Genomic DNA, 23,000 nt, shown 5'->3' with positions numbered 1-23,000 from the left:
TCTTCCGGGTCTAATCGAAAACCCTCTCGGTCGACTCCATCGGGTGGAGGAGGTGAAATGAATCGTCCTCACACACACACACACACACACACACACACACACACACACACAGATGGTTCGGATGAGAAGCAAATTGCCAATTTTCCTTGACAGATCAAATGAGAGAGGTCGGACTCCATTAAGGAAAGCAGACGGGTAGATCTTCAATCTACCGAACGCCGGGCGACAAACAATGCGCTCTCCGGTGAAATGCGGCCCCTGGAAGGTGCCATGAAAGCACTCAAGTTGAATCACGGGCATCCGATCGAGTTTAGAAATGTTTTCTGGCGATATGATGGCTTCCAGGTATCGATCAAACACGCTGTGGTTCTTCATTTGCTTGCCCGCGGTGCTGTCGCTCGGCTATCTCGATTCGATCACGGGCGTCCGCCAGCCCATCGACCTCTCGACCCAGACGACTTCAGAGAGGAAGCAAATTGCCGGTTCTTGTTGTCGGAGCCCGCTGAGTTGGCAGGACTCGGGGATGAGCAGAGATGGCCGCTCATCCCAGAGGAGGAGGAGATGCCGCTTCGGCCTCCGGGTCGCGTATCGGCTTCATCAAGTGTCCATTCAGACAAGTGGTCATTTGCGTCGGTCAGCCTGAAGCTGGAAATAGTTTATAAGGGTTTAATCAACGCAGGAATGCAAATGAGCCGTCCGCCGCTGCCGGTGTTGATTATGGAAACCGAGGAAAATTGATGTCGCTTGTAAGATATCCCACAATATCCGTTTTCATTTGATTGACCTATTGGGCACCTCTGGACCAGAGAGACGACGCGTACGACCCGGTTATTTAGCAAGGCGCCAGTTTACAATTTTTAACCAATTAAAAGCTAAATTGAGCAAACAGACCAGAATGCTTCCAATAGCAATAAAATAAGCTTTAAAAAAGCCCCCGTTGAATTGATCCAGTAACTTTTCCTTTTCTTACACAACCGTGACCGTAGAGTCTCGTCGCTTGCTCTGTTGGACCAAACCGATCGCAGGAATTCATCATATTCATCGTATCAAGTGTCATCAACACCAGATAATTCAAAATAAACCGCGTCCCTTCCGGGCGTGGAGATAAAAGACGATCATCGGTCACGAATCTGACAAAAACTTTGGGCGTAAAGCGTGCCGCTGGCTGCTGCCGTTACAGACAGAAACATTACAACCGTCGCTAACGGCTGCTGGCGGAATATGTTCTTCAGTAATTAGACACATGTGCGGTGAAACAGGGGGGGGAAGTTAAAGCCTTGTAAGCTTTTGTTTCTCAAATTGTTTTCCATAAAACGCAGCGCTTCATCAATCAAATCGTGACTCGCAATCAATTGCGAGACGTGCTTCACAGACAATCGACCGGCAAAGGAAACAGAAAACAAAGATGAATGACGTGCAGGAGCTGCAGCCGGTGATAACGGGTGAGAAGAAGGTTCTGCAGGAAGAGACAAGAAGGAATGAAACGTCCACCCACACACGACTGTAGTATCTCCCAGAGAGAGGAGAGGGGGGGGGGGGGCAAAGTAGCCCAGATGAGAGAGAGAGAGAGAGAGAGAGAGAGAGAGAGAGACCAAAGGAGTGAGATAGAAAAGAGGTCTGGGGGTGGAGAGATGAGAGAGCAAAAGAAAAGGAGGCTTTAACACCTAAATTTAGCTGTTTAATGTGTATCATGAGCGTGCACACACACACACTCACACACACACACACACACACACACACACACACACACACACACACACACACACACGAACACGCACAGCAGCCAGGACATCTGATGTTCAGGACGGAATACCAGCAGGTATTTTTAAAATCGTCTTTTTTCAAAACCACAACACCCACAAGACATTTTAACTGGCGCCAGTTTGGTTGAACATCGACTGAAGAATCCACAACATGTGAAGAAGAAGAAGAAGAAGAAGAAGAAGAAGAAGAAGAAGAAGAAGAAGAAGAAGAAGAAGAAGAAATGGACGAAGTCCTCGTGTTATGAAGCTCTGAGTTCAGCAATTTCGCCATTTTATGATTTACAAAAAAAACTTGTTTTGACTCTAAATGACCATAATTTACTAAATGAACATCATGCTGTATAGAAGAAGACTTGAAACTAGAGATTGAGACATCACTCATGTTTACAATGTTTACTGAGGGAATACATCAAGAGAGAAGTAGAGTCATTTATATAGACTTCTATACAACCAGAGGAGTCGCCCCCTGGTGGTCAGGAGAGAGAATGCAGCTTTAACACATGCAGCATAGACTTCTATACAACCAGAGGAGTAGCCCCTGGTGGTCAGGAGAGAGAATGCAGCTTTAACACATGCAGCATAGACTTCTATACAACCAGAGGAGTCACCCCCTGGTGGTCAGGAGAGAGAATGCAGCTTTAAGACTCGAAACATAGACTTCTATACAACCAGAGGAGTCACCCCCTGGTGGTCAGGAGAGAAAATGCAGCTTTAAAACATGAAGCACAGACTTCTATACAACCAGAGGAGTTTGCATGTTCACACATTACCAGGATCAAACAAAATCATTTATAATTCATACCCATGTCTGCTGAGTGAAATTGTAATTTTATGGGTTTAATGCGTAACAAATCCAGACTGTAGGAGAATCCAGAAGATATAAATTAACACACCGCAGTAATCAGGTTTGTATATTTTCAAGCACTGCCATGACACATCGTAAACCCTCTTAGTGGGATTATTATCGTGCTACAACTGTGCAATGTTTACATGGGAGAAGATGGACATGATAGCGCTGCTATCAGTGTTGTTACGGATGGAGCCAATAAGATAAGTAAGAAGATACGATGAGCTTTGTTGATCCCTGAGGCAAATCTAGGTCACTCCAGCTGAAAATAAATATTAAAAATAGCCCCAAAATATGTTTCAGAATAAATATGCAGCACCTTCGCCAGACTAATGCATGTCTCTTATTACGTACATTGTTTTAAGAAAGTACTTTATAGAGATGTCCACAGTTTGAAGACTTGGTTCAGGGGTTACACATAGTTTAAGTAGCGTAGCCACACATGAGAGAGATCGAGATTGTTAAAGACGAAAATTTAAAAAAAATGCCCCTAAAAAAAATCCCAAGTTTGACGAATTACTGTAGCGCCCCCTAGTGTTTCAAATAAACCAAAAATTACTTGCATGTTAGGGGATGCAATGTGCACATATTCAGCAAATTTCCGGTCATTTGTCCAAATAGTTTCAATGTTATGAGTATTAAAAAACAAGACACACCCCTAAACGGTTAAATGATTGTTATCTCTAAAACGCAATGAGATATCAAACAGTTCTTTATCCATCTGTGGTCATACAGCTCTAATCGTGATGCACAGCAAGTTTGGTATGAATCGGACCAAGTATGTAGGGCAATTAATTGATTGGAGGACATTAGCGCGTCAATATATTGTTTTTTTTCTGCCGCATAATGTTCACTAAAGCTCCGATGTTCGAGGGTCCACTGGGGATGTTTCCTCTAAACTTTCCTCCATCGCTGCATCGTTTTCACCTTGTCGCACGACTTCCTGCCCCACATGCCGGTCGTCACATGTTTTATTCGCGCTTGAGCATTCACGGGGTAAAAAGACGCGACTGCATTATGAAACACGTCTCGACACGGAGCGGAAGCAGCGACTCTGAAATATGAAGGTTGTCGTTCCGCTCAGCTGTGGGTTCTTTTTCTTCCTCCAGTGAATATCAAGTGATTCTGAAATGAAAACCTTGATGTTCAAGAGTACGCGGGGACTGAGATTCAAACAAATCCTTTTATCTAAACTTCCAAAGTTTCCAAACTGGTTTCAACTGGTCAAAGAAGAGCGAGTGAGACTGTGGCAGCAACAAATCCCCGAGTGCATTCAGCATAATTGAGCAAAAGTGAATTTCCATGACAATGAAATCAACCTTTTTTTGTTTTTTTTAAGAAACAGAATGTGCAACTTCTTAGTTCAAATGTAATGTACTCTAGTCTGAGTCCCAACACAGTGTTATAGAAACAGTGTCTTGGATGTTTTGGGTTAGCAGAAATGGAATATAATATTAATAACTATGTTTTTATTCGTGAATAATCAGCTGAAACTAAGAATTGTTGTTTTCTAAAGCTTAAAATGCACACAAAACCACTACAAAGCTCCACAAAATTACCACAAAGAGACACAAAACCACTACAAAACTACGCAAAATGACCTCAAAGAGACACAAAACCACTACAAAGCTATGCAAAATGACCACAAAGAGACACAAAACTACTTCAAAGCTAAACAAGATGACCTCAAAGAGACACAAAACCACTACAAAGCTACGCAAAATGACCGCAAAGAGACACAAAACCACTACAAAGCTACGCAAAATGACCACAAAGAGACACAAAACCACTTCAAAGCTAAACAAGATGACCTCAAAGAGACACAAAACCACTACAAAGCTACGCAAAATGACCACAAAGAGACACAAAACCACTACAAAGCTACGCAAAATGACCGCAAAGAGGTGGTCAGGAGAGAGAATGCAGGTTTCTTCCCCTTTTTTCCCTGCGCAATCGTTTTTACTATCTTTATTCTGGGGAGTTTTGAACCCTGATCCGATGTGAGGACCCGGGACAGGAAAGATTGAGACAAATTAGTATTTGTGATTTTGGGCGATACAAAATAAACTGAATGGAATGGATGTGCGTCCACATAAGCTAACGAGTCTATCGAACACTTCCGCTGCTGTAAACAAGCCAGAGGACTCATTTATTTTGTTCAGCGGTCGCGGCGAGCAGCAAATTATTGCCGGAACTCACCTGACAGGTTCATTATTTTTTAAACAAATGTTCCACAGAAGAGTGAGGATGGACTTCCAGAGGACGGCCGCTCGCTGCCAACGTGGCTGCTGGAGCAGGAAAACACAACCGCCGCCCTGCAGGCGATTGTCCTGAGGCCAACAGTCATTTCCCATTGTCATCGGGATGGTTGTGAGAGACATTGACGACACCTTTTGCACCGCCTCAAACCGATTACACTAAGGGAAGCACGAACTAGAAAAGTTGAGTACGGCCTTTTCATTTCCAATGAATGGGAGTCGTGTTCTCCCGTGTTGCGGTTATTGACGCTAGCAGCAGGGCGGTGCATTAAATGCTGTTTTAGTCCCATTTAATTTTCCCTCACAGGGGAAAATAAATGTCGCTCGTTAGTCAGAGAGGTTCATTGAACTGCAGCTGTTTGTTCTCATTCATCTGCAGAAGATTCGTGATGTCTCGGGATGAGCTTTAACAATCAAACCGTGTTTTCACAAATCAAGGTTTTGGAGAAGACAAAAAAATCGTATTTTATAAAATCCTTTCAGATTTCATTTAGCTGAAATCTGAAATTTACGTATGATGATGATCAATGAAGGGCACTAGGGCCGCCATCTTTGAACCGCCATCTTTGGAACCGCCATCTTTGGACCTGCCATCTTTGGAACCGCCATCTTTGATCGCCATCTTTGGATTGCCATCTTTGGAACCGCCATCTTTGGACCGCCATCTTTGGACCGCCATCTTTGGAACCGCCATCTTTGGAACCGCCATCTTTGGACCGCCATCTTTGGACCACCATCTTTGGACCGCCATCTTTGGAACCGCCATCTTTGGATTGCCATCTTTGGACCGCCATCTTTGGACCGCCATCTTTGGACCGCCATCTTTGAACGTCCTTATGTTGAAGATGATTGTGGTCCGAGAGTTTCTTTTTTTCCTTTTGAGACATGTCATTGTGCAATATGCTTTATAAGATCATGTTTTGTTAAATCATGCTAAAATCATTTGATGTTCATAGCTAAAAAAAACAAAACAGTCAATGTCTGTGTCAATCACTGCCTCTCAGACCTCTGTGCAGATTGTCATGTATATGTTGTGGATTCAAAAAGTCCTCCAAGACTATGTTGTTTTTCTTTTTGCAATCCCCTTTTTCTGAACAGCGGTTTCTCGGGTTGCCGTCTTCCAAAAAAGCGTTTCGTCAACACAGCAATGGTAAAAAACAAAGGTATAGAGTTTAAAAAGAAGTAGCTTTAAATAACCGAATGGAAGGTTTATTGTTTGGGGTTGATCGCCCGCTTTGTATTTGTCTTATTGGTTCTTGACGTACGCCGAGATTATACTGTATTGTTTGAAGAATTTAAAGAGGCTTTATGCTACTTCCTCTCTTATAGAGATAGGTGGTAATTGGTGCTGATAGTTTACAAGTTTACTGAATGCATTTTGACCCAAAGGAAGAATTAAATGGAGTAATTTCAGAGGTTTTAGAAGTTTAAAGTTTCCTTGGTCTGTATTCTGCTGTTGACTCTTTGCTGTTTATGATGTGCTGCAGGATACCTCGGAGGTTAAACGAAAAGGTCACAGGGTGCCAGTTAAATGCCGTTTTGGAGCACGTCCGAAATGTACTGCAGGGGTTTTGTTTATCTTTGAAGCCTGGACTCAGCTTCCCGGCTGATGGTAATTTCCCACCTCGACTGCACGTCGAGTTTTGCATGATCTGTCAGCTGCTGCAGTAGATTTCAGCTGCGAGTCTCTGACTGAGGAGCTGACGACTTCAGTGTAATTAAGAGATGCAGATTTGAGATGGAAATTGGCTCTCGTGAAAATAATGCAGAGGAGCTTTTTTGGGGGTTTTATTTAGGATCCAGAACGTACAACCCAGGCTCTCAAAAACACACCTGATCCTTCTGGAGTGGCAACTGGGTCGACTGTACAGCTGAAAATGAAGCGTCTGCTTTAATATAGTGCACACGTTTATGTTAATTAAATCTCCTTTATGATTATTGACAATTTATCTTGAGACAAATAAGTCTCCACAAATTATCTGTTTTTGTCTTCACATTTTGCAGCAAAAATATATATTTTTAAAAACTAAATCTCTCCGGGTTTTTTCAAACAGTATTTTTGTTTGTTTTCAACATAATTCACATTTTCTTTAGTAATGTGGAAAATAATTCTCTCTGTGACCAGCTGATTGTGGGCATCATGTTAAATTAACGAACCTGATGCTTTCTGTAACTCTTGTTTTGTGTCTCTTTGTAGTTCTTTTGTATCTCTTTGTAGTTGTGTTGTACCTCTTTGTAGTTCTTTTGTATCTCTTTGTAGTTGTTTTGTGTCTCTTTGTAGTTGTTTTGTGTCTCTTTGTAGTTGTTTTGTGTCTCTTTTTAGTTGTTTTGTATCTCTTTGTAGTTGTTTTGTGTCTCTTTGTAGTTGTTTTGTATCTTTTTGTAGTAATTGTGTGTCTCTTTGTAGTTCTTGGTATAAAACAACTATAAAAAGACACAAAACAACTCTAAAGAGATACACGACAACTACAAAGCAAATCACATCGTTGCTGGTTAAAACTTTTAAAGGTGTCCTCCTCTCTGCTGCTGTCAGTTTCCATTTCAGCTCAAACCAGTTACTCCCTCCTCCACCAGTCACCTCCAGTCCTCCTCATTCACCATCTGAGAGCGGCAACTCCTTTCTTCACCACCAGGGGGGAGTTCTGGCATGCCAGACCTCAGCATCACTCCCCCCTCGACAAACACGCTTTTCCAATTGCACGCACGCGTAATACATCATTGTTTGATTTCAATGAAGTCTCTCCTGATTGAAATAGCTTTTCCTGTAATTCTAAAATGTTGTCAGTAAAAAGGGGGCCGACGTGTTTGCAGCTCGTTAACATCGCGCTCCTGCACTCCATCACACAGTTGTTCATGTCTCGTTGCGGGCTGTTTTCCACCGATTGCGTGTGCCGCTTGCTTCCTACCTGCCTCACTCCGGCTTTCAAGCTATTCTCCTGACGGAAATTTGAATTTCTTTCTGCCGCGGGGCACATCCCCTCTGCTCATTCAAACTTAGCACAAGGTGACAGCGAACAGTGTAATTGCCATTCATTTGAGTCGCATTTCGGCAAAGAAGAAAACCACGATTCCAGACATGTTAGATGGTCCAGCCCGGTCTTTAAGGCAAGATTCATGTTCTCCAGCATCCCATAATGCACTCTGGCCACTGTTTCTTTTCTGCATTCAACACGTGTGCACAGACATGCTCAGAGACAATAGATGAAGTAGACCATGGTGTGCTACTGCAGGTTGTGCACAGTTGAAGGAGCGTTGTGCCGTTGTGTGTCTTTGATTGATAACACTTGGTGTTGCCCAATGACTTATGCCAATAGTCTGTGTCTGTGCTTAGTGCATTTTACAAAACCAGCTGAGGATCCGTGATCAAGACCAATGCTCAATTTAGCGTGTACAAGGCGGGTCTGAGGCGCCGTGTTCGTGACCTGTCAGTCACAATGTAGCCCCGCCCTAAAGCATGCCGTCCTTTTTGGTCTATACTTTACTCTTGAACCTCATGTTTACAAAGTTTACTGAGGGAATAAAGTGAGAAGTACAGTCGTTTTCTCATAGACTTCTATTCGATCTAATTCGGCAACCAGAGGCGTCGCCCCCTGCTGGTCAGGAGGGAGAATGCAAGATTAAGACATTCAGCATGGCCGAAGGGCCAAAACCTCTAATCTAACAAAAACGTATTGTTTTCTTGCAGAAAATACTTTGTTAAGGATAAACAATACATAATACCACATACAATAAAATACAAAATGCCATTGACTCCTCATACAGGCTCACTCGTAATGTCCCTGCTGTCAAGGTTCGAGCCTTTGAACAATAGCACTGCTGTCTCTTTTTTTAAAAATACGATCGTCCCTCCAGCTTCAGTTCATTCACCTTCCTCTCCGCAGATCCGGCATCATCAACTCATCAGCCACCACCAAAGACTCTGAACAAGACTTTATCGAGGGACCAGAGAGGACTCGACTGAAACGAGACGAGAGGTTGTAATCAGCAGCTTCGACATGAGACGCTCCAGCAAACCATCGGTTTTGCTCCTCTTGGATTCACACCAGTCGTAGATCAAAGCCTTCAGCATCTGTCGTGTTGAATAAAAGCATTTATTGTGCTGGAACAGAGGGGGATGCTGGGATGTTTGCCTTGATACACTCGTGTTCCCTCTTGTTTTCAAAGTGACCTTTTTCCCCCGCCTGCCGCGCGGCGTTCGCTTCTCCGGCGGTTTCTCGCCGGCGTTTGAAGTCTGAGCGCTGCAGCTTCTGCCGAGTGATGAGATTAGATTGTTTGAGGAAGGGATATATGTGGGAGGGGTAGAGGAAAACAGACATTCCCACACACTCCTGCCCTCTTCCCTCTTCACGTCGTCTCCAGCGCTCGGCCTCTCGCTCGCTTCGCCGAGCTGTTTGTTTGCGATCAAAGCAAGTTGCAAAATAAAACCTCACAAAAAAAACTGAACCCTCTGTGAAACACTTTCCCAAAGTCTTTGAAGAACATGAGGTACCGAACAAACTGTGTAGCATCAACGCTAGCCGACTCAGAGCTAATTAGTCGGTAGCGCTAACTAATGATACCGCCTGAACGGCAATGCAGCAAAATCTGGCGAGCAACAAAACACAACAGTGACAGTTTCTGCCTCCTATGAGTTCATAGCAATGTTGCAGGTCAACACTGCCTGAAGAAACAAATCTTAAGCGCAAATGTAGATGCACCTTTTTTTTCTCCATAGTTGTTCCGTCAGTATTGAAATATTTCTTCACCCCGCATACTACTAGGACACCTTTTAGGAAAGATTAGGACCTAAAGAATCAGAATCAGCAATTTAAAAAAAAAATCACAACACAACACAAAACATTGGGGCGTTACGGAGGATATTCAGTCAAAAGTCTTAGTGGATCTTAGTGGGTCTGAGAAGATCTTAGTGGATCGAAGGATCTTAGTAGATCTAATGATCTTAGTGGGTCTGAGAAGATCTTAGTGGATCGAAGGATCTTCTTGGATCGAAGGACCTTAGTAGATCTTAGTGGATCGAAGGATCTTAGTAGATCTAATGATCTTAGTGGGTCTGAGTAGATCTTAGTTTATCCAAGGATCTTAGAGGACCTAAGGATCTCAGTGGATCTTAGCAGATCTTTGTGGATCTTAGTAGATCTTAGTGGGTCTGAGTAGATCTTAGTTTATCTAAGGATCTTAGAGGATCTTAGTGGGTCTGAGCAGATCTTAGGAGATCTAATGATCTTATAAGATCTTAATGGGTCTGAGTAGATCTTAGTTTGTCCAAGAATCTTAGAGGATCTAAGGATCTTAGTGGATCTCAGTAGATCTTAGTGGAACTTAGTGGATCTCAGTAGATCTTAGTGTATCTAAGGATCTTAGTGGATCTAAGGATCTTAGTGGATCTTGACTTGCCCATGAAGGCCATGTGTGACGCGTTAGCTCAATCTGATCAACCAGTTCCAAAGGAACAGACATGGCTGCACATGCAGTTCAGCCTCAGCGGTGTTTCACATGTTTTACACTTCTACACTTGTGCAGTGTCTTTTCCCTTCGTGGCGTTGCAGTTGTGTGTTTCTTTCACTGCATCGCGATGACGGCGCCTGTCAGCAAATCACAGCACTGAGGCTGTAATTTACAATCAGTCCAATCAAAGACGAGGAGACGACATCGAGGTCAGCGAGCAGAAGCCTGGAGAACCTGCACTTTCAGACCAGCTGTTTGCTGCGACTTTAATGCTGTAAATGTCCAACAGAACACCTTGATGGCCCTTCAAAATAAAGCTCAGCCAAGAGCAAAAGAAGAAAATACTTTCTGTCAGACACAAATACCGTCTGTTGAAATATGAACATTCATAAAGCAAATTGGTACGTATCAATGTTACTGTCTTCAACCTGTAGAGCAATCAGACAACGTGAACACACACACACACACACACACACATACACACACACACACACACACACAAACGCACGCACCCACTGCTAAGGTGTCATGTATGAATAAGTACCCAACTTCACACACATGAACTGAACACACACACAAACTCAACACACACACACATAAACTCAACACACACACATGTGAACTCAATACACACACACAAACTCAACACACACACATGAACTCAACACACACACACTTGAACTCAACACACACACACACATGAACTCAACAGACACACACATGAACTCAACACACACACACACATGAACTCAACAGACACACACATGAACTCAACAGACACACACATGAACTCAACACACACACACTTGAACTCAACACACATATGAATTCAACACACTTGAACTCAACACACACACATGAACTCAACAGACAACACATGAACTTAACACACACACACTTAAACTCAACACCCAGACATGAACTCAACACACACACACACACACATACATGAACTCAACAGACACACACAAGAACTCAACACACACACACACACACGAACTCAACACACACACGTTAATTCAACACACACGGGAACTCAACACAAACACTGCTACGGTGTCATGTATGAACAAGCACCCAACTTCACACACACACGCACAGACACACACATACACACACACACACACACACGCGCGCGGCGGCCCCTCACCCCCGATGCAGAGGCTGAAGCGGCAGAGCTCGTCGCACAGCGTGTCCGGGCTCTCCAGCTCTCCCGGTCCTCCTCCTCGCCCTCCTCCCCCTTCCCTCCTCTTCTTCCTCGGCGACATCCTCTTCACCATCTTCATCACCCGCTCCACTTTGTCCATCTCTCTCTTCTTCTCTTTTCTCTTCCTCTTCCTCACTTCCTTCTCTCGTCTTCAACTCTTTCTTTCTTTTTCTTTCTTGTCTTTTGGTGAATCTGGATGAACTTTCTGCTCGTCTGCGTCTCTTCTCCGCGGAACAGTGGCTCCTCTTCCTGCCCTTCTTCTTCCTCTCCTCCGCCTGGTCTTTCTTTCTTTCTTTCTTCTTCTTCCTCTACCTTCTTTGCGACGCAGCGCCCCGTTCCCTTTTATTCCCTCGTTCCTTTAGCTCCACCGAACAATCCGACGAGCGAGGCGACGGGAGGAGTGAGACGCTGAGGGAGGAGAGAGGAGAGGGAGGAAGGAAGGGAGAGGCATCTCCTTCTCCCTCTCTCTCTCTCTCTCTCTCTCTCTCTCTCTCTTTAACATGCACCCCCTCCTCCTTCACTACATCCTCAAAACTCTCAGCCAGTACTTAAAGAGAAAATAAGGGAAGGAAAAAACAAAAAAGGGCAATATTTTGTAAAAAAAAAACCTGTGTGGAGCTTCGTCTCTGCAGCGCTCTGTTAGCGCTCTGTTAGCGCTCTGTTAGCGCTCTGTTAGCACTCTGTTAGCTCTCCGTTAGCGCTCCGTTAGCGCTCTGTTAGGACTCACCGGCACTTTTTACATTCTTGCCAGCTTCACACAGTTTGTCAGCAGACCACAGATAACTCCTTTAATCAATGCCTCACTGCCTACATTCCTCACTTCCTTCCTCCCTTCATCCTCCCTCCTTCCCTCTCCACCTGTTCCCTTCACCTTCTCACGGTCCTTCTTCTCTGTGTCCATCTTTTCTCCATCCCACTCATCTGCTCTTTAATCTCCAGTCCGTGCCTCTCCATAATGAGATTGTCGTCTCATGCACACACACGCACACACACACACACACACACTGTTGAAGCAGGTAGGCGGGATACACTTCTGCTTCGCTCTCACACACACACACAAAAATGGACCCTCTGTTATACACACTCAGCCTTTTCCGCTTGCTCAATCACACACACACACACACGCACGCACACACACACTGTTTAAGCAGGTAACACACTTCTGCTTCGCTCTCACACACACAAAAATGAACCCCTCTATTATACACACTCAGCCTTTTCACACTTACACACACACACACACACACATTCACACACACTTTCACACACACGCTGCAGAGCTGAGGGTGTGAACCCCAAGTAGCTATAATGAAAACTCAGCCGGGGATGGAGGTGGGGGTCTGTTAGGACAGGCTTTTTAATCACTAACCCGAGACGACACACACACACACACACACACACACACACGCCATTACCCTGCAAAGAAGTTTTCCCTCTTTGAGAAGTGTGACACCTGACAGAATTGATTGCGGGCAGGAAATTAAAAGTTGGCCCCGTGAAGATTATCGAGGTTTTTCTCTCTGGAGCGTCTCGAGGCGGCGGCCGCCGACGGACCGGAACGGCACTTTGGAGGACGCGATGATCCGTGGGTTGTTTTCTTTTCTTCTTCACATGAATCAAAGGGCATCAAGCTCACGTATTGTCTCTGAAGTGTCATTTCATATTGAACACGAGGTCAGGAAAGAAAGTGACCTCCATTTGGAGGGAAATTGTGTTAATGAAATAAAAGTTATTGGATTTGCCGATTATAAAACCAACATTCTGACCTTTTTATTCCCTCATAATCCCTCAAATACGAAGCCCACATCTATAAATGTGAGTCTATTTTCCTTTGAATAGTGTTGGGCGGCTTTAAGACATTAACCCGTTGAATCCTGTAGGGCTGGAGGCCTCTTTTCCCTCGTTTGTGTCGTCGTAGGAACTCCAAATTAAGTCCAATACTTGTGTTTATTGTTGTATTTGTTCAGCAAAGTCTTGTGAAAAAAATGTATATCTGCAACAACAAAAAAGATATTGTGATCATAACTATAAACATCCAGCGTGAGTATGAGCAAAGCATATCAAAAAGGATTCCTCGAGAGTTCCAGAGTTTAAAAAAAAAGTATTGTTCAGAGCCGTAACAAAATTCAGTCAATTCTATATTACTATGAAGACATTAAGAGGTTAACTATTAATGACAAGAACATGGAACATAGTAAGTGTGTTTTTTCTCAGTCAGCATGTTGCTTGATGTCGATTTCTAGAGACAAACCAACGTCAACGATCACTTGAGACGAGGTCGAGTGAAAACCCAAACTCAAAGTTTTTAAAAAGGAGGTCATGCAGACTGGCAGACATCCGGAGCAGCTCTGGAAGGACCGTCCTTCGGCTCACAGCAACTTTTCAAAGTATTATAGACTCAGGAGCGAGGGAGACGGAAATAGACTCAATTCAGCGTTCGGCTTTGTCAGCGGATTCCAAGAGAAAAGCAGTTGTTTCCTCCCGACTGCCGCAGCAAAGCACTGAAGAGGAAGAAAAATGTACCGTAGCGCCGCAGCGCCGAGGGATTCCCGACGCAATCACGCCCCGACTCGTCAAACACCGAGACCCAGTCCGCGATCAAAGCTTCCAACTCTGACGCCGCACATAAAACCCTCGAGCTGACAACCTTTCCTAAACCTGACAACGTTTTTTTCGTTGCCTCAACTTAATCGTTCCTGTTACAGGAATGTTTAAGTTGAGGCAACGAAAAAAACGTTGCTCGACCGACTGACGAATCCACGTGGCCCGAGAGTGACGAGAGTCCCGAGACTTTTAAATGCCGGTGTGACAAAAAGGTGACGTCGACTTTTAGTTTCACACGAGAAATCGACTCCTTCCTCCCGCCCGGACTGGACTTTGTGCTACTTCAGCGGCTAGCTAACGATGGAGTTAGCTTAAAGCTGTTTCAGGTTGCGGGTTGCGGTTGTGAGCGTAAAAAAGTGTTGTTGATTTATTTTGAAGTGACATTTGTGACGCTGTTATGCGATATTACATACATTTTACTTCATTAACTTATTTAGATTTTTTTTTCCACAAACGTTAACCGCATGTTTACTGCAACCGTAGTGGTGCTTCATAGTTTGACAGGCTCGGCTATCCAGCGGCTAGTTAGCCAGTTAGCAAGGACTAGCATGTACCATGCACATGTGGACTCTTGAGCGGCCATATGTTATATATATACATATATATATATATATATAAACATCTTCACAGCCAGTGCCTCAGTCTCAGAGCAAAAAAAAAGTCTCAGAGCAAATATATATATATATATATATATATATATATATATATATATATATATATATATATATATAACATATGGCCGCTCAAGAGTCTATATATATATATATATATATATATATATATATATATATATATATATATATATATATATATATATATATATATATATACTGGAATTAAATATATACACATCTGCAGAGTGTCTTAATTTAGGAAATGTAATTCAATTGAAACAATGGAGTTTGCTGGCTCTGAACTACACTGAGTCTTTCTGTTTAGCTTCATCTTTTGACTCATTCCATAAATTTGCTCATTCCATAAATCTTTGAATTCTGGCTGAAGATTGTGAAGATTGATTGTTATTGCTTTCTTTTTTTGAATGTTTTTTCATGTCTGCTCTATCAAACGAAAGAAAGCCAACGGCTGATAAAACGTTTCACTCTATGAGTTCTGTAACAGGCAGAAAGGTGCAGACAGGCTGGAAATAAAAAGGACTTATCTATTCCTTTAGAGATTATTTTTCTCATTCACCCACCCACCCACTGCTCACACACACACACGCACGCACGCACACACACACACACACACACACACATGCTCACAGACATGAGCACAAACACACAAGCTCCAAAAACTTGGCTTTCGTTCATTAATTCACTCACTGGGTTTTAAAGAGACGATTTTCTGATGCCAGGAGGGTGTTTAAAGTTTCATAAGATAGATTCAGTGTGTGTGTGTGTGTGTGTGTGTGTGTGTGTGTGTGTGTGTGTGTGTGTGTGTGTGTGTGTGAGCGTCACTGGTACTCTATATGAACTGATTATGAAACAGTCTCTCAAAGTGGGCGTGTGAATTAATCACAGCAATTGAACTTCAGGTGGCTTAAACCTGGAACAAACATATACACACATGCAACAACACACACAGACACACACACAACTGAAGTGAGCCATTGTGAATGAGTCATTGAAACCTGATCAAAGCTCTCCCAATAAAAGTTATTTATATTCATAGGAACGCCTGAAAGAGACAAAGTGCCTGAAGAACCAAAAATATCTTATAAACTATATATATGTATGTGTGTTAACTTGCTGTTGCTCCAGAGTGCTGTTATATGGTTCTGATAACATTACTTTAGAATAAAAGCGTGCAAATACACTTGTTTTTACTTCAAAATTGAATTTGGCGCATAATGCGATTAATCGCTGAAAATGTATGCATGTCATCGGTTAAATTTTTTTACTTTTTAAACATTGTGTTTTGAAAAGTGTTGACGTGTAATAACATACAAATAGATGGAAGCAACAAGCAAAAAGAGGTAAAGAAGAAGGAAAATGTATCTGAATCATTTGAATACTTATAGTTTCATTGTAATGAAGACTAGATTTCCATTTTCTGGTTTAATTTGAATCCCAAAAGAGTCAGAAATCAGTCAATGACATTGTTTTTTTTTTGCAGCATTTCCTCTTCCTAATTGTACAATTAGAGCGTTTATGATAATCACAATCCATGCCTCCCACTCCCCCTCACGCTGCACAGATGCAGAGATTTTAAGAGAGTCAGAAACAGCCCGTTTGCAGCACAGACGCACATCAAACAGAAGTAATGCAGAAGCAGTTTACGTTTGTGTAAAACATCAGGCAAAACTCAAGAGATGCAGTCTTTAAACACTCCTTCTGAAAGGCACGTCCCACGTTTAGGAGAATAAACTGATTGTTTTTTAACACAGAATATTGCTTTCTGTGTTTTGAATCTTTTCCATTCCTGTGTCTGCAAACTTCTGGAGAACGAACATGTGTTTTTATTTTCGGTGGAATCCGGCCAACGTCAACGGGGCACCTTCTGAGTAACTGAGCGTCTTAACTTCTCTCATCTTTGACTGCATATTCACTTTGCATTTGGTGCAACACCCAGGGAACCAGACTCATCAGAACAGATGTGTGTCATCTTGGCAAACCACAAGAAACAAGCTCATGACCCATTTTATTTTATTTTATTTTGTGTGACTTTGCTCTAAATTCACATAAACTTTTCCGTTCCTTGCTTCCTTGATGCTGGATTGACCGACGAATTTAAAATAGAGGGGTATCCTGACAATGAAAAGGCCCAGAGGCCCACACCAAAAATATTAAAACATACAACAATGTTCATGGATAAGCCTAACAAGATATGATAAATTAGTGTTTTTTACAGCTGATATAAGACAGGAGTCAAAACCGACCCGTTAACGCAAGAGGTGCTAACAGAAAGCTAACGCAAGAGATGCTAACAGAAAGCTAACGCAAGAGATGCTCACAGAAAGCTAACGCAAGAGATGCTCACAGAAAGCTAACGCAAGAGATACTAACAGAAAGCTAACGCAAGAGATACTAACAGAAAGCTAACGCAAGAGATGCTAACACAAGAGATACTAACAGAAAGCTAACGCAAGAGATGCTCACAGAAAGCTAACGCATGAGATGCTAACACAAGAGATACTTACAGAAAGCTAACGCAAGAGATACTAACAGAAAGCTAACGCAAGAGATGCTAACACAAGAGATACTTACAGAAAGCTAACGCAAGAGATACTAACAGAAAGCTAACGCAAGAGATGCTAACACAAGAGATACTTACAGAAAGCTAACGCAAGAGATACTAACAGAAAGCTAACGCGAGAGATGCTAACACAAGAGATACTTACAGAAAGCTAACGCAAGAGATGCTCACAGAAAGCTAACACAATAGATACTAACAGAAAGCTAACACAAGAGGAAGGTTATGCATAAGTGTATCATGACAAGCAAAATACATTACAGAGATTCATTTCATGTGTGGGAACTCTCCTTTGTTTTCTGTGAGACCTCCACGGTTGTGACGTTAACAAATCCCCGGGCGATCCAAATCCACAATGAAATATGATTTTCTCAAAAGGTTATTTGATTTGTACAATAGAAAACAAGACGCCAAAGTAAAAAAGCCAAAACTCATTTGAAGTGTAACATTCTCAATTGTTTCCCTAAAGCTCAAAAAGAAAGAATTACATAAGAACTAAACAAAAGGCCTCTTTTTTCCCTCACAAGGCTTTATTGTCTCCAAATCATTGCCTCTTCACTTTCTTGTCCATCAATCTCTCCCACTCCTTTCCTCCGCTTTTGTTTTCCCGCCTCGGCCCGACACGTCGAGCCACGATCTGAGTCTTAACAAGTGGAATTGTGCTCTAAACGCCAAAATTATAATGTCGTGCAAACTACAGCGACGTGTTGACACCTCGGATGAAGTGCGCTCCACCTTTCCCCGGAGGCAGATTTTGACATCGTACGAAGAAAAAAAAATCCGCAGAACTAATTAATGTGAAACCACTTGGCCTACTTTACGCCGAACGTCTGTCTTTGGCGGTTGCTTTGTGAAGGAGACGGTCGACTCCGTGGGGGATTCAAACAAGGTGGGCTGAATGTGTTTACGCATGCAGACACGATGTCCGGGTATCAGGTCATTGGGTCACTTAATGTAGTGTTTGTGGTATCAAGCAGATGGTTTCTACTTGTTTACAGCTGATTTTAATGTGCCTTGATCTTGATCCGCCCACATTTTTGATCAGACTGATCTGATCCAGATAAGATTAACAGTTATATAAACACATTAATAACAACAATGCCGAGATGTGAACCAAGACTTCCTTCTTATGTGCGCTTCTCGGTGTTTACGGTCCGAATAGCAACTTGAGATACAAAAACTGGGAGTTGTTGAGCCAGATTTCAAGTTATTTTTCAACCCCCCAAAAAAATAAAGCCGGCGGGTTTCAACATTGCATTTCTTTTTAACGACGCGTTACGTCTCCTTTAATTTTCACACAAGCTCAGGGTTCATACACATTCTGACCAATGGATTTCAATGTCATTTAACCAAATTTCCATGACTTTTAACCAAATTTCCATGAGCAAACATTGTGTAAAATCTGTGTAAACAGTAAAAAGTGATTAATTGTAGTATTTTAACTATCAATGAGGATTCAAAGCATACAGTATACCTTATATGACAAGAATAAATGAGACAATAGTTTGATTAAAAGAATAAACATTTATATAGATGCCTGTATGTATGCCTGCTTATATTTTGAGTCTCTTTCTTTTAAAAGCATATTGCATTCTTTCAAACTCAGCATAAATAAACATCATGAACACATGAATATACCACATTTACAGGACTTTTACTACACTTTGGGGAACTTTTACTACACTTATTTCAAGGACTTTTCCAGGCCTGGAAATAACCTCTTTTTTTAAAAAAAAAACATTACTTTTCCAGGTTTTCCACGACCGTAAGAACCCTGCAAGCTGTTCACCTGCATTCAACCAGAAGGCGCTCCAACAAAATCCTCCACAACTTCTAAGACTACAAAAAACAAAAAAACGGGAACCGTAACTCTTCCGATGCCAAAAATCCCGTTGGATCCGACCGTCACTCGGGTAGTAACGGTAGTCGCTAGAAAAGTCAAGCTAACGGAGGTCTTGAGTAGACTTTTTTTTTTAAAAATGCGTTAGCTAAACTAACAAGAAGCTAATGGCTACATAGCAACTGTTACAGTTTAGCTCTGCTGTTTGCTCGGGAGCTCATTAGCTCATTGGACTTCTTTCTTGACACAAATCTCTAAATTGTAATACTGAGGGAGAACATTCTGCAGAGAGATTCAAGCGGCGCCTCTACACTTGGCTAAAAAGCACTTTGTAGCGTTGATTAGCAAAGTCAGAGCCTCTGCAGTGCATCACAAAAAAAAAAAAAAAAATCACACGATTAGTCACAGATACACACATTCCAGTGTATTTTTATTTTTTTTTATGAAGAGGAACAGAGGCAGAAAGAGATATGGTGGCAAAAAGGGAAACGAGCTGGAAGGGGAACGGTAAATTGAGGAGGAAGAGAGCAGCGAGGGAGGAAGAAAAAAAAATATGCATGAGGAGGACAAATTATAGCTGTGAACTGCAGAGCCGACACTTTCTCTCTTACACAAACACGAGCATACGGCGAACGTTCCCCGAGAATGTTTCTGCAGCTTTTCCAGCTCCTTCTCCCCAAGTGATGTACGAACTAGTGAACAAACACACACACACACACACACACACACACACACACACAGTGAGCGTAAACAAAGGGGGGGCATATAAACCAGGCCGTGTTCCAGAAATTTTAGAGGTTCCTTCTCTCTGTTTGGGTTATGAAAAACAAAAAGTAGCATCCAGAGAGAGAGAGGAAATGACGTGGGAAGCCTTGAGGAGCGAGCGGTAAAGACCGAGCCGGCAAAAAAAAAGAGAAAGAGAAAAAGATGAGAGGTTGGGGAAAGACGTTTTCTTGCGTTTTCCTGGCGGGAGGTTTTTCAGTTCGACCGACTACAGAAACTGTACGGAAAACTGGTGAAAAGCTGTCGCACTGTCGAGTTCGAGTACGAAACGTAATGCGAAGACGCTAAAACGGCAGCGTACCGAGGGTGACCATATCCATGACACCAAAAAGAAAGGCCACTGTGAGGTATTTTGTGAATAATCGCATAGGACGCTTGACATAGGGTGAGAACTTCTTAGCGTTCAGAATCCGTTGGAATTACGTCGATTGCGCAAATTTTCGAGGAGTTACGGTCAAATTAGTTTTTGCATGTTACTTTCTGTTGCCGGCTACAGGCTCCGTACTATAAAAGGGTTAAATCGGCTGATTCTTGACAAACCGACCACAGATTTGATGCTTAAACAAGTAACTTCTCACCATAAAACAATCCTTAAATTACATTTTGTGACTCAACAACAGTCGTATTCAGAGAATGTCAACTTTCAGATGTGGGATGCGACCACACCAGCTAATATATATGTGTGTGTGTATATATATATATATATATATATATATATATATATATATATATATATATATATATATATATATATATATATATATATATATAATTAAAAAGTAAACCTACAATAAAAGTTTATTTTGAAAAGGCTCTTCTGGATGTTTCAAGAACTCAGCGTTGATAACATTGAACCCTGTGCTAATGCTGATGCTAATATTAATGCTAACGCTAGTTTGTGAATGTTTTCAAAGTTTCTCTTCTTCAGGCAAAAAGACGGCAGTAAGAAAGACACACACACACACACACACAAACACACACACACATATACACACACATACACACACACACAGGTAGACAATGCTCGTGCTCCAACACATGCCCAACCTTCAATAAAGGTGCAGCTATCTCTCAGAAACACCCCGAACGCTGGAACACGAGAGCCTTTACAGCAACCCGTCAACACTCGTGTGTGTGTGTGTCTGTGTGTGTGTGTGTGCGCAAGCCGTACGTTGCTACGGGTAACGGGACTGTGTCAGCAACGTATGGAGAAAATTAAATGGGTCACGAGAGGAACGGAGTGGTGTGTGCAGCGGAGATAATGTTGAGCTGTCATACGCTGCAGCACCTCCCGTGCATGCTCACACACAGACAGACACACACACACACACACACACACACACACACGTGGTGAGTCATACAGTCCAGCGATGCAAATGGGGGATTAGGTCTAATGAATAAATAACATGAAGTGTCAGAAAAGGCATATGGCATGAATCAGCAATGTGTGTGTGTCTGTGTGTGTGTGTGTGTGAGAGAGAGAGAGAGATTGTTGAAACCTGTTTGTGTATATGTGTGTAGCCGTTGTCTAAAAGTTTGAACGTAGAATTTCAATTTCCATCCGTCGCTGGAGGAGGAACACGGTGGTGAATAAAAGGAATATTACAGTTTTTCACTATTATAAACACTTTTTTTTAAATTCTGCACACAATTCTGAAAGTGTGAAGCTAAAGTATCCACTAAAGAAATGTATTTAATTCTTAACTTTTTCATAATTTGATTAAATATTCATTCTCAAATGAACCAGGACTGCTGCTTCACATACATGTATTTTAAACACACGCCACAAGAGTTTCATGTTGTAAAATATTTGTGGTGAAACACAAGAAATTACTTCCTGTAATAATCCAACAGGACATTAAAATCTCTGTTTACCTGCAAAATGAGCCAAAGACTTTGCAGCATCGTTCACTCAGGGGCCGGGAAAGAGACCGCCTTTTGTGTGTGTGTGTGTGTGTGTGTGTGTGTGTGTGTGTGTGTGTGTGTGTGTGTGTGTGTGATAATGGTTGAATGCGGCCCGAGGAAACAGTGAAATCTGCGTGACTTGCAGGAGGTGACAGGCTTTCTAATTAACTCCATGCTGGGTTTGTTGTACAGGCTAATTCATTAACTAAATCACCTCAGGACTTAGAGTGTGTGTGTGTGTGTGTGTGTGTGTGTGTGTATGTGTGTGTGTGTGTGTGTGTGTGTGTGTGTGTGTGTGTGTGTGTAGGGTGAACATATGTGTGTGTGTTGTGTGTGTATGGAAGAAGAACAAAATGTGTACATTTTCAAGCATTTTGTGTTTTTCTGCAGTAATTCATTTGCATATGTGTGTGTCTGCGTGTGTGTGTGTCTGCGTGTGTGTGTGTATGTGTGTGTTGTGTGTGGTGAACATGTGTGTGTGTGTGAAAGAAGAACAAAACGTGTACATTTTCAGGCATTTAGTGTTTTCCTGCAGTACTTCATTTGCATATGCGTGTCTGCGTGTGTGTGCGTGTGTGTATACATGTGTGTTTGTGTATACATGTGTGTGTGTGTGTGTGTGTTGATGGTACAGTTATGGAATGTGTCATTCTGTTGTTGTTGTTGTTGTTGTTGTTGGTGTAATTGCACACCAGCAGGTTGCATTCTGTGCGTGTCAAAGAGAGGCGGCTCGTTCCAACATTGTCGTCTTGTTCTCTGTTGTGCGTTTCTTTTCTTTTTTTCAGCTCTGAGGCCAAACAGCTGCACAGCAGAATGAAAGTGATTCAAGTTGTTGTCGCTGCACACTGAGGAGCGACAACAACGACAACAACCACAACAGGACAACATGCGTTAGGCTTTTGGCCTTTTAGAGCAACAAAAACTACACAACCTGTCAGCAGAAATCAGCTTCATGGAAACATTAAAAAACAGGAACGCTGGCTGGAAACGGTCCGAGACGTCTTTGTAATGGAAAAGTGGAAGAAAAGAAACTTTTATATGAGATATGACACAAACCAGCAAATGATGCCTCATTATAATATCTGTGTATGAATATCAAACTACTCATGCTTCTTTTCTACTTTAAACAATGTGTTTGTTTGCATAACTTACTGTG

The 23,000-nt window shown here is 42.3% G+C and overlaps 1 protein-coding gene across 3 annotated transcripts in view; it reads right to left on the bottom strand.

Moving 5' to 3' along the window:
* LOC137796658 (glutamate receptor-interacting protein 2-like) overlaps positions 1–23,000 on the bottom strand; it is a 214,033-nt gene that overhangs the window by 130,446 nt on the left and 60,587 nt on the right. For 2 of the 3 annotated variants that reach the window (XM_068594705.1, XM_068594706.1), the window contains exon 1: positions 11,464–11,642. The exons of the other annotated variant lie outside the window; for it this stretch is intronic. In XM_068594705.1, coding sequence (XP_068450806.1) covers positions 11,464–11,620 — 157 coding nt within the window. In that variant the 5' untranslated portion in view covers positions 11,621–11,642. Of the gene's footprint in view, positions 1–11,463; positions 11,643–23,000 lie in introns of those variants that run through there. 3 annotated transcript variants of the gene reach the window in all.

This window comes from Clinocottus analis, unplaced genomic scaffold (assembly GCF_023055335.1).
Source record: "Clinocottus analis isolate CAN_PGR_092001 unplaced genomic scaffold, fCliAna1.0.p SCAF_3, whole genome shotgun sequence".
NCBI lineage: Eukaryota > Metazoa > Chordata > Actinopteri > Perciformes > Cottidae > Clinocottus > Clinocottus analis.
Note: the sequence above shows the minus strand (reverse complement) of the source record. Positions and strands in the feature narration are given on the sequence as shown.